This window comes from Pterocles gutturalis, unplaced genomic scaffold (genome assembly GCF_000699245.1).
Source record: "Pterocles gutturalis isolate BGI_N339 unplaced genomic scaffold, ASM69924v1 scaffold25266, whole genome shotgun sequence".
Taxonomy (NCBI): domain Eukaryota; kingdom Metazoa; phylum Chordata; class Aves; order Pterocliformes; family Pteroclidae; genus Pterocles; species Pterocles gutturalis.
This window is the reverse complement of record NW_010101114.1, coordinates 1-12178: the sequence shown is the minus strand read 5'-3', so window position 1 is coordinate 12178 and position 12178 is coordinate 1. Positions and strand designations below refer to the sequence as shown.

General features: G+C 51.7%; 1 protein-coding gene across 1 annotated transcript; it reads right to left on the bottom strand.

The window, feature by feature from the left end:
* Positions 1-234: 234 nt before the first annotated feature.
* MIER2 (mesoderm induction early response 1, family member 2) lies at positions 235-7825 on the bottom strand. Its single transcript, XM_010082326.1, has 11 exons — positions 7682-7825; positions 6995-7120; positions 6452-6575; positions 5679-5788; positions 5180-5249; positions 4218-4369; positions 3631-3712; positions 3438-3532; positions 2511-2638; positions 1458-1594; positions 235-710 (listed from the first exon to the last, which is right to left on the bottom strand). The coding sequence occupies exons 1-11, from the start codon at positions 7823-7825 to the stop codon at positions 235-237; spliced, it is 1644 nt and encodes a 547-aa protein (XP_010080628.1).
* Positions 7826-12178: the final 4353 nt, after the last annotated feature.

Below are 12178 nucleotides of genomic sequence, written 5' to 3'. Positions count from 1 at the left end.
GGGGGCAACGGACCTCCCCCCTCCCTAAAGCCGGCCACCAGCTGTGTGACGGTGTCAGGACACACTGGAGTAGAAAAGGTGTTTGGTTTCACTGTAGCCTTGGATCAAGGAGGATGGAAAGACGGATTCTGACCAACAGCTCCAAACTGTCCCTACGAACAGCGGAAGTTCCAGGATTTCACTCAGCCAGGTCAAAGTCCTTGCTGGGTGTGTGACAAGTTTGTCTGGAGACTCTCACTGTGACAAAGGCTCCGACCGAGCCACAGGCGCTGGGCAAGCCTGGTGAGCAGTCAGAAAACTATTTACATCTCCAATGCCAATGAGGCCAAAATCTGTGACCGATAAGGACACTTGCGCAGGGGCCACCACTGCCTCTGGGTCTCTGTCCAGATCCACAGGGCCAGCAATTAGAGGCAAGCCCTCGTTAATGTCTGCAGGAAGAGTGAAGTCCATGGTTATCGTCTCACCAGAGCTCTGCAACGTCTCCTGCTTCTCTGCTAGTCCTGGTCCTGCCGGCGGCAAAGCATAGAGCCCTGTTTCCAAGGGGGTGACAGTGTGTCGCGTGCAGGAAGCCGAGAGGGCACCTGAGGACGTCTCCTCCGTGGGGTCGAAGGAACAATTTGTCTCTGAAGGAGTGCTGCACTCGTAGCCCTGCCCTGACTCGCTCATGCTGCCCAGGCTGCAGGCTGTGCTCTCCACGCTCAGGGGCTCTGCGCTCCGCAAGGCAAACGTGGGAGAGGAAGAAAGGGTGGGGGACAGCGAGTTAAAGAAAGACAGAGTGAGTCCATAACACACAAAAAACAAGAATCCAGTTCAACCCCACCTGATCACAACAGTATTTGTCTGATGGCACAAACATTTTTTACTACAGCAGCTCAGACCCCTGCCAGCATGTACCGAAGAAAGGCACGATGCAGGCAGCAGACCGGAGACCATTGTTTCTATGGAAATTCGAGGAAGTCTCACAGAGACACCCCAAGATACCCCACATCCCAAGCCCTATCCCCTCATGCCAACAGCCCCCGGGAGGTGCCTGCGCAGAGCCCCCATCTGCGGGAGGATGTGAGGGAATGAACCCCTGGGAGCCCCCTCGCAGGTCCAGCCCGATTCTGCTGCTCCCCCCGGCCCCGGAGGAGCTGCCGTTGCCCCAGGTGTCAGCACACTGCAAACCCCCAGCCCAGGTGCCCAAAGTGAGTGCAAATCCTTTTGCTTTGGCAACGACTTAGGCCACCCCTGCAAGCCCCGGGCAGGAACAACCCCTGCTAAGTCAGTCCTGGTCAGCGTAGAGACAGACGAGGCTCCTCTGCTCGCCCCAGACCGTGTTTAACCCAGGACACGGGGAGCACGCTGGCAGGGCGCAGGGAGAAGAGAACAGCCGGGTAACGGCAAAGGAGGGACCGTGCTGCTGAGGGAGGGAGACGCGTTATCCCCACGCAGACAGAAGAAAGGGAAGGTACCTGCGCTCTCGATTGCCAGCTGATCCTGAGCGAAGGGAGGATCCAGGCAGCTGGCTGCAGAGGGAATGGGGGGGGAGCTCCGGGAACGACTGGTGTTTTCCACTTCACCCCCGTCCAAGTCGTTGTCAGTGTAATCCCTGTGGGGAAGGACAGACAGCACAAATAACGCAACGGGACTGCAAAGACCGCCCTGGAGCCAGTGTCCATCCCTTACTGGTCTGCAGAGCCCAGTCTAGCCTCTGCTCTGAGGTGGCTGCAGTTAGCCCAGAGTGGCTACGACCAGCCCAGGACAAACCAGAGCAGGCTCTGGAGCTGCCCCAGACCAAGAGCTCTGCCCCCAGCTCTCCGTGAGCCTCAGCCCCTTCCAAAGCAAAATAAACAGTCAAACGCTCTCCCCAGGGACTGCAGCGGGTTGTGACAATGTTAGCGTGCCAGCAGAGACCGAGTGATGAGAAAACACTTTCCCACCCTGGGGGAATTTGAGATTTCAGGTATTTTCCTGTCTTGCATCAGAATAATAATAATAATAAAAAAAAAATCCAAGACTTCATCTAATGCTTTTAATTGATTCAACTTAAATATTTAATTTTGGCTTTTCCAAACTTCTCAGTTTAAACCTTTCTGAAAAGTATTTTCTGTAACTAGTGTATGTTTCAAAGTGAAGAACTTGCCTCAAAGGGTGGCAGCAGGGAAATAAGTTAATTCAGGCTCCAAAATGCCAGAAATAGAGAATTTTTAACTTAAAAACCTTCCCAAAACCTGAGCTCAGATCAGGCCTGAATCCCTGACCCTAGCCTTAACTTTTGTGAATGCATTTGTCTGAAACAAAACAGGACTTTCTGACACAAGAAAGTCCACATCCAAGAAAATAATTGCTTTATCTTCTCTCCCCAGGCTAACAAAGTTCATGTTCTATCAGTGTAGCCCTCCGTGCCCCCACCCAAGAACCCTTCCAGAACAGAAAGTGCGTCCTTTAAGCAGAGGTGCTTTGCAGCAGGGATCTTCACGGGGAGGTTAATATTACTAATTGTAGTGTGAGAATATTCCACGCACGTGGCTCCAGGGTGGAAGACGTACTTCTTCCTTCCTAAACGAGTCTGCTGAGTGAAGTAGTCATAGCGTTCTGATTTTTTCCACATGTAGTAATACTCCACACACTCGCCCACTGACCGGGTGCGGACCTGAGGAGAAACATCCCAGTCAGAGCGCCCGGCATCAAGCTGCATCTCACGGAGCAACGACTGTTCTCCCATGTAATCAGCACAGAACATTAAGTGCATTGCTGTAATTGACATTGCTATGGACACACCTGCGCTGCGGAACAGAAGCACGTACTGAGGTTTCCAAGGCGGTAATTGGCCAGAGAAAGAGCTCCCCACAGTGTGCAATTGTTCCTGCAGACCCCGGTGTGGGTTCACACACCGTACACCTGCGCAGGACTTTCCTGCGCTTTCAGTGGCACGCTTAACATCAAGAGACCAAACCTGCATCCATTTTCACTGGCCAGCATCAACATGCCCACGATTAATCAGCAGTAGAACTGGACTCTCTGGTTCTGCCAACTCGCAGCACAGCAGCGTTATGTCCCGGGGCCCAGCTCTCCCTACAACAGCACCTTTCATTCTAGAGGACCCCAGGGGACTTTACAAAACATCCACACGCTCAACTCACTCATTCACAGAAGTACTGCAAGGGCTGAGAGTTTGGAAAGAACTTTTGAGACTCCAGAAAAGGGCTAATCAGTAATTAACTGACATCACTCATGCAGGTCAGTGTTGTGACTTCTCCCACCTGCAAAATAAGGCAGAGCAGGGCAGTGAACAGCCCATCACCTGCGAGCATGAGTCAACACAAAGCCTGGGATGGGAACTCAGCAGTCCTGAACTTCCTGCGTTAGCCAAGGCTCAACACGTACCTCTGATGCAAGCGCACGTGCCTCCCTCCCCTTCTCCCAGCGGGGTGCAGGGGGAGCGTCCTTACCTTGTTCGCTTGGATAAGATGAAAGTTCTTCCCATGGACCCTGAAGCCATGTTCAAAATTTCTACATTCTTCCTCGCTCCAGGCACAAAGCTCATCTACAGCAGAAAGAGGAATTGGAGGAGATGTCCAGAATCTAGAAAGAGTTACACGTGCCTCGATGTTTGGGGCAGAACGCAATACGGGAGGTTCTCACCTCTGATAACCTTCACATTGAACCGTAACCTCCGCAGTGCCTCTTCTGCATTGAAGTTGCATTTAACCAGTTCATACAAAGCCTAGGAAACCAGAGAAAATTACTGACAGCATGGACCTGAGCAACACACCACAAACCAACCTGCTCATGACTCACATTTGTTTCATAAAACTTATTTTTCCCAGGACCCACTTTGCCACTAACCCCAGCTTGACCGTCAGCATAGACTATTCCATTTTTCAAGGCACTGGATTACGAACCCTGTCGCTGAAAAGATGCAGTTCTACCAGCAGCTCTGCGGATTGCAGGTGTGCCTCCATGTTCCTGCAGACCTACTGCGAGAATCTAACCTGGCTAGCTTAGAGGAAACACAACTCCTCTGAAGTTTCTTAGCCAAACGGTTGATCCTGTGCTGGATTCAAAGCAGCAGCCCTCACTTATCCACGAAGCAGGAGCAGAGGATCACTGAGGTCAGGTCTCATTCTCTTTCAAGGGGATCCCTCGCTCAGGATCTCTGTAGGAGATGCTGCACCATTACGCCAGCACCACCAGAGCACCTGCGGGCTGCGAGGAGCCCCCACGCTTACCTGTTCGTTGTCCTTCACCACCTCTCCCTCTGGCAGGCTGCTGCTAGAGAGCTCGTCCCATCGCCGCTTCACCGCACGGTACAGGAACTCTTCAACCTCTCTCTCAGACAGTACGTTTGGGTCCCAAAGCAGCTGGTCCTCGTTCTCGTAGGCTAACAGAAAAAGTACTGAAATAAGCCAACCAAACAGAGAATTCTGCTGCTTTTAAGAAAGGGTGTGTATGTGCATGGGAGAGACAGGAGGAGGGAGGAAATCTTTGCTTGGCATTCCAGCCTGGCACTAGAGATGACAGCCATCTGTGTGAAGGTACTGCACTTTCCCTCCCCATTTTTGTGGCAGATAAGCTTCATACTCTTTATACCTCTTTTCGAGCCCTAAGCACAGGCTCAGCTTGCTTCTGCTTCTTCAGAAGGGCTGGTTGACAAGGTTTTTGTTACCATGTTCTCAAAGATTGTTGCTTTGATTTATTAATCCTGGCAACTAAAAAATTGTAGGTTCTAAGGTGTCTGTTCAGCACACAGTAAACAAAAGGAGTGGGGGGCGAAGGCAGCTTTGAGCTACACCCCCGGCCCAGGCTCTAGACCCTCCCCCCGTCCCAGACACAAAACTAAGCAGCTGCAAGGCTGTCCCCTCTGTGATAGCTCGTAGTGCTCCTCCATGAGCTGCTCCAGCCACACGGAACAGCAGGAGCACGCTGCATCGCTGAGGGATTCCTGCCCCTTTCGGCTTTCACAGCTCTAAGTCCATGAGAACATGGCACACAGCAATGCAGAGCCATGTTTAGTAAAATACCAGCACAGAGGAAAGCAAGAAGAAAGACTGCAATAAAAAATAATCACAAGTACTGAGATTTCTCTATTCAGATAAAAACATTAGCACCCTCTGTACTAGAGCCATACAGCAGGGCTGGAGAACCAGGGCCCCTGCGGACGGCCGGGCAGGACACTGAGCAGGCGCCTTACCTTTCTCACCGTGCCTGTTGAAGTAGAGGATGGGAACAGTGGCTTGGTACTGGGGTCCAACCATGATCTCCTGAAACATCACCACAGAGAGGTGGGTGAATTGAAACAGAAACGCTCCACGTAGGCACCGAGGTGCGCTTCGTGATTTAGGGACTACAACACCACAAGGGCGATTTATATATGGTAGTCCCCACTGTCACTATTACTTCTAGGGAACCCTGGCTGTTTTATAGGGTAACTAAACCAGCCAGATGATACTTCAGGGACCTTAGGCATTTATGTAGTTTTAATGTTAAAGATAGATGGCAGACAGCTAAGGGTTGAGATAAAGAAACGTGGAGCCTCTTGTAACCCATATCTGACAGTGCCTTCCACAAAACTCAAGACGCTGAGCAAAAGAAAATAAAAGAAATAAAACTTCTTGGGGAAGTATCACAGCACTTTGTTGTTGTGCTTTCCTCAGACTCAGGCGCATTGTATTAGCACTGAGATCATTTACCTTCTTACACTCGTTGGGTGGGATGGAATCCTCCTCTGAATCCTCAGCCATGGAGGAAGCACACGGAGATGAACAGGGCTCTTTGTCTTCATCAGCAAGGAAGTTGTTTGCTTTGTGGGAAAGGAAAAGATTTGTAATTACTACATGTTTGGGGTTTTTTTCTGTTACTCTGTGTTCCCTCTCCTTCCCTTCATTTTCTGTCCTACAGCTAGTTTCAGCATACTCCTCAGTTACAACTTACCCATATTTTAATTTTCTCCTTTTAAATACAAGAATTTGCATGCTTGCCACACGGCTGGTGCTGACCAACCCAGGGCGCTCGGGCTCCCTCGTTTTGCAGGCCAGCAGAAGGAGTAAGATCACTTCATGCTGGGTCTCTCTCATGCCCTTTGGCTTCCTGCGTGTTCCGATATTTAGGAACTGCCACAATATATCACACCACGAGTGCTACCGAATTTATTCACTTCTAGAGATGTCAGACCAGGCACTGATCTTTCAGACTGTGATTACAGCAAGTAGCAAACAGCTCTCACTTCCCCAATGTTCTGAGCTACAGCCTCCTTCCCCTCAGCCCACTGCTCCCGTACACGCTCTCACGTCCTAAACAATGCTCAGTAACACCATCGGCACTCAGGTGTATTTGCAGCACCCAGAAGGAAATCAGAAAGCCTGATGTCAGCAACTTAGTGACAAAACAAAGAAAAACACTGTTGCCCTATTCCGCACACCACATCTAAGAGAAAATCAATTCCTTAGAAATCAGGGACACCTACAACCAGGCTGGTTTGGGAACAGGTCCGATGCATCGTGGGATGTGACGGATGGAGTCAGATCATCAGCTGAAGACTGTGTCTCCTCCTCTTCTTCCCCTGAAAGCAAATCCTTCGCTATTTGTTCCTTTTAACAACAACAAGAAAGTGAAAAATATTTTAATTAAAAAAAAAAAAATACATGCGGGGGGGTGAGGCCTAAAGTAAAGCACTTCTGGCCAAAGGTGGCCACATCCACAGATCTCCTCACCCTCCCACAGCTTCTCCAAAGACAGATTCTCTCACCTGCTCCCCACCACCCCGAGATTATCTTTCGTAGAAGCACTTCTACAAGGGCCAAGAGTGGCTTGTTATGGAAGCCAGAGAGAAGACAAGCAAGCGGCCCTGTCTGTAGAGTTCCACCCAGAGCAAACACGGGACATCAGACCCAGGCAAGCCCCTTCCCCCGGCATTAGTCAAACCCCCCAGGCGTCCCAAGCTCCAAGGCAGCACAGCAACCCACAGCACAGGCTAATCGCACACACCTGAGCAGAGAGCAGCTCTCACCTTATCCAGAGTCATATCTGGGAGAGTTGGAGTGATGTCATTGCTCTCACTGTCCTGCTCCGAGATGGGATCTGACGCCTCATAGCCATAAAGTGCAAGCAGCTCCTCAAATGGCATTTCACTGCTCTGAGCAAGAGGAGGACAAAGCTTCATCAGGAATGCAACAACCACCAAGAACAACACCAGCTGCAGCGAGCACAGAGATGTGCAGGGGCAGGCAAGGCACCTCTGCTCTTTTGAGGGCTCTGAGCTGCCTCGGTAACGCTGGGGAGCGAAGGAGGCAATCAGTCCTGTGCCTGACCTGAAGAGACAGTCTCCGTCACCAAGAACACGCTCTGTGTGGGACCACCCACGGGAGGACCACGTCCTCTCGTCTTTGTGGTTCCTCCACTGGGGAACGGACATGGCACGTACACCCAGCAGCTGACAGCTCTCCAGCACGGTGAGCAAAGATCACCTCATCAGAGGGGCTACTCGGCAGAGGGAGACTCCAGAATGTATGCCTGTCACCTTGGTTGTCAACCAACTCCCTCCTATCCAAATTCAAACCTGAGACTCACTGATGGGTGGACCTAAATACAGCTGACCAAGTCAGAGCTTCTCACAAAGATCTTTGGTACCAGAACTATCAGAGCACGCAAGAAAATCCAGCAGTTAATTTCCCTTCCCCTCCCTTGCTGGCTTTACCTGAGAGGCACTGAAACCCTTCTCCAGCTCTTCTAAAGATTTCTGCTTCTCCTGAGTATCATCTTCTTCTTCCCTTTCCTCCCGTATACCATAGTTCTGTGAAAGGATCTCTGCGAGGTTCAGTCGATGATCCGCTGAGCCCATTGACACAACTGCAGGGATGAGAAGTTGGATACTAGCACCACCCCGGGCCAAACACTCAGATGCAACAAAGCATGGGACGACCCTCTTGTGTGCGTGCAGCCGCAACAGGCCAGAGGAGGAGATCAGGCAGAGAGGAGCGAGAGGGGCTGGGGCACACCACCTAGAGAAGTCACTCTGTGAGCGCTAAGCTGCAAAGCCTGCATCTCTGCACATTCAAACCCAAAGCTGAATCTGAAGGTTTTCTGAGAATTTGTCTCTCTCTCCTGACTGGATTCACTAGTGTCGTAACACGTGAATGCAAACTGCAGCCTTTCCTCCACCTGAGGCTTTTTGAGGATAATTGCCCCTTTTTGCAAGAACAGGCAAATGGACACTCGCAGGAGCTTTGGCATCGTTAAGACTTTCCTCCTCTGTCAAACAGCACAGGAATCAGTCTACAGGTTCAGAAGATGTTGGAAGGAGAAGGGGACAGGCTGATGACAGGAGCATTGTTTCCTCTAGAAACCAGACCAACAAACAGAACCATGCTGGAACCCCGGCTACCTGCTGCGCTCTGAAGGCCAGGCTCCCCAGGACACAGGCTGTGGGCTGGGTACGGCACCACCCTCGGACTCTGCCTGCCAACCGAGGCCTGCAAGAAAAGAGAAAAAGACAGCTGAGACATCTCTTCTGAAAAATGTAACACACCTCCCGCCACTTAACCCCACCAGCAAATGCAGGTGATTTCATTTCAAAGCAGAAGTTAACAAAACCCACCCAGGGCAGCAGGAGGAACTGAGCTGTGCACAAAGAGCTCCAGTCAAGGCACTGAGCAGCTCCTCCCGGCCTCCTCTCCTCCGGTCCATCGCCATCCCCTCAGTCTCTAACTGCATACCCTGGTGTTTCCATTTTCTCTCTTTTATCTTCAGCACTCCACTAATTATTTATCCTCTCACCAGTTTAAGATCTCAGATCCTTACGGCTTATGCCTTCATGTAAAGGAAGGACCCTGACCCCGAGCCATTCTCCTGATCACACACACACACCACGCTCGTCTGAGCGCAGCGTCTATGAACTGACCCACTCTGCGGAGAGGCAACACACGAGCCGGACACAATGCGCTGGCTTCTCCCTAATGCCTCACCGCATCCAGCAGACTCAGAGGAGCGAGCAAAGAAATGTACTGCTGAGCAGGCAGCGAAGGAGTCTGGTAGGATGGCGAGTGGCACGGGTGAGGCAGGCAGACACTGAGAACAGGCACCTGCTTCCTGGCCTTCGGTGCTCGGGCAGGAGCTCAGGCAGCAGAAAGGGCTGAGACCTGGGAACCAACCCAGAACATCTGCTGCTCCTGGGGCTGCTGCGCACGGAAACGCTGCTCATCAAGGCCAGCCTAGGTGGGGAGCAAGCAGGCAGTTAACCAGGGCCACTGGGTGACCGAGAGCATCCGACTGTGGGAGAAAACCATAGTGTCAGTCCCCTGGTCACCAACGACACCTTTTTAGGATCCTCAGCCGTGCACCATCACTCCCCACTCCCTCAGTGGGAGCCAGGACATCTGCAAGGCTTCAGCACAACCCTCCCTCAACTTATTTACGAAAGCACAGTACAGCTTCACATCAAAATGTATCACCTCACAATAAATACACCAAAAAAGCCCCCCCTGGCTCTGGGTTCCGAGTCAGGGCCTTCAGGAATTAACACGTACACTGTAAGTTCATAACAACAGAGAGGCAGATGCTTTCCAGGTATAATTACCACCACGAGAACGGCTGGCCTGGAAGGGAGCAGAAGATATTCCCACACCAGAGAAGGACCAAGAGGGAGGAAGGGGAGGGACCTGGGAGGCAGCTGTGGAATTCCTGCTCCTTCCTCTACCAGAACCGTTGACAAGAGGATGCTCTGGTCAGCTGGAGCACAGGCTGTGCGCTGCCAAGCGCCTGGTCACCTGCAGCCAGATAACCCAGCCGAGACCACAGTGTCTGGCTGCAGGCATAGCCCGGTGACCGCACACACTAACAGGAAAGGGAGGAGTTCACGGGACAGCGAGAGGAGAAAGGGACAGCAAGGATCCAGACAGCCTCCATTTTGAGGATGGCCATACCGGGAAACGGCTTCATAACCAGGGAAAGCGTCAATGCCCCTTTGTTGGGCCTTGTGGGAGTGTGATTTTATCCCTCTTGGATAAATCCTTCCCAGCAAACAGCCCCAGTCCCATGGAAAGGACAAGGGTGTGGTCTACACCTTCTCCCTCTAGTCTGGAGCAGTCTGCAGAACTCTCCCGAGACAATGATCTCTGTATTGACTGCGCCTCCTTCGCACGGGGATCAACAGGAGCTGCAGGCAGAGGGCTTTGAACACAGAGACTGAAACTGTCAGCAGTGGATGGGCTGGCTTGAAAAGATGTCAAGAATACTTCAGGAGCAAGGAGATCTTGTATTAATGACCAGGCGCTGAAATGAAGAGTAATAGTCAGTATGACAGGATGACAACTCCGTAACTGACTGCGAGTTTATTTCCCCGAAGCAGTATGGTACCATCAGAGCGAGTGGGAACTGCGGTGTAAGATACCCAGCACGGCTGTGTTTAGGCCGAGAAAAGAAGAAACAAGTGACACACAAAGAAAATGGCCCATTCCACACCCAAACTTAAACATGTGAAACTGAGTGATCCCTCAGACTATTTACAAACCCAGAAGGCCACAGAAGCAGGAGTTCAAAGCCAAAGAGGCAGGCGAGAAAGGCGGGTCTGGATTAAATACGCAGATGACGACAGAGAGAATACTCCTGATTACACTGACTGCCGGTGCCACGTGGTGTGGAGGTCTCTCGTTCGAAGGTGAGGCAGCTGTAGTCTGACACTTCGAATCCGAATGTCACACAAGAAGCTGAAAACGCAACAGCATTCCCTGCGTCAGAAAGACAGCAGCGACACCAAGGCGCTGCCGGGTATCTCCGGACCAGGAATGGTTCTTGGCCACGGTGTAGATGCTCATGACAGCTTTGGTCACCAGGAAAGGCCACAGTGGTGAACTCCATTTATTTGGACAGTGCAGCACGATGCTGGAAAATCTCTCCTCCGTCCCCGGACCATTTAGCCACGGCAGGAAAAAGGGAGATTAAACTTCTTTAATCTCACTTCAAGTTTCCCTGCAGCTGCTTTCCTTCCACTAGTCTCTGCTCTCAGGCACCAGAGTAACCTTCCTCTCAAAACTGACACAGAAGCTGACCAACCACTCACTGCCATGTTTGTACTTCCGGATGACTCCAGCACTCCCTCCTTAATTCTGGACTCAAGTTTTTGAGCACATGGGACAACGCAACAGCCATGTTTCAGAAAACACAGGCAGAGGCAGAGCACGAGCTTTCTGCATTGACAAAGCTTTTTCCCTGCAAGGCCAATCGTGTTTGTCCGGAGAACTGCCAGAGAAAACCCTCCAGGCTGAAACCACTCTTGCAAGTAAGTGAGGAAAAAGAAGATTTCCCTCTCCAACGTCACTACTTTAATAACCACCGTGTCTTCCTGAGCAGGTGTAACACATGTTTCAGACTCAGTGAGAGAAGTGATCCACATTCCTTTGCCTTGTCCATACTACTTGACACGGGTCAGTTTTCTGCAGACAGCAGCTGTAGGCAGAGGAAAGCGGTACAGATGGAAATGGATTCATCCTGTAAGCTACGGACCTGAGAGAGCAAAAATTTAAGAGGACAAGCACCTCCTGCACTGCTCAGGGAAATCAGTGCCCTGATCACACGCTGCTCCAGTGTCACAGCAGAGACACTCTGCAGTTCAAACCCCATCTGTGAGACAGTGATGGCTCCTGGATGTCGCCAAGACTGAGACCCGTGCGCACACCAGCACCGTGGTGCAGCGTGCCAGAGTAGCATCACATCAGCCCCATAACAGGCCAAAGTAACGCTTCAGCACAGACAAAAGCAGCACCTTTGGTGCGCCAACAAAGGTGGGAGTGAAGACCGACCCATCCTGGACGGGACGGCAGGCAGGCCAGACAGAAACCTCTTCATGCAAAATGCTGAAATACCCCGAAAGCGAAGCCCTGCTGCCACACAGAGTTGTCCCAGGTAGTGGCATTCAGAGATCCTGTAACAGAGCAGACAGCTACCTCGATGCCTTCCCAGCGTCCTTTCCTTCGCGGTGGTCACCACCAGGATCTCGTGATATAAATGAAGTGCGGCTGCGCCACGACGACCATCACGACAGGACAGGGATATTTCGAGGACGCGTCAAGACCCAACAGGGAACAGCATCACCAGCCGTGAGCGCGGCGGAGTGACGGCAGGAACACTTCAGCGCGATGTCGAGACAAACACAACCTTGCGCTGGGAGAGGCTGCAGGGGCGTCCCAGCCCGCACCAG

Bases quoted from the DNA above. Each gene is read 5' to 3' on its own strand.
- MIER2 (XM_010082326.1), bottom strand. From the start codon at position 7,825: ATGGGCTCAGCGGATCATCGACTGAACCTCGCAGAGATCCTTTCACAG. The intron at 7,121-7,681 runs GTAAAGCCAGCA...CCTCTTGCTCAG, and splicing joins AGGGTTTCAGTGCCTCTCAG to AGCAGTGAAATGCCATTTGA. The intron at 4,370-5,179 runs GTAAGGCGCCTG...TTTTTCTGTTAG, and splicing joins CAACAGGCACGGTGAGAAAG to CCTACGAGAACGAGGACCAG.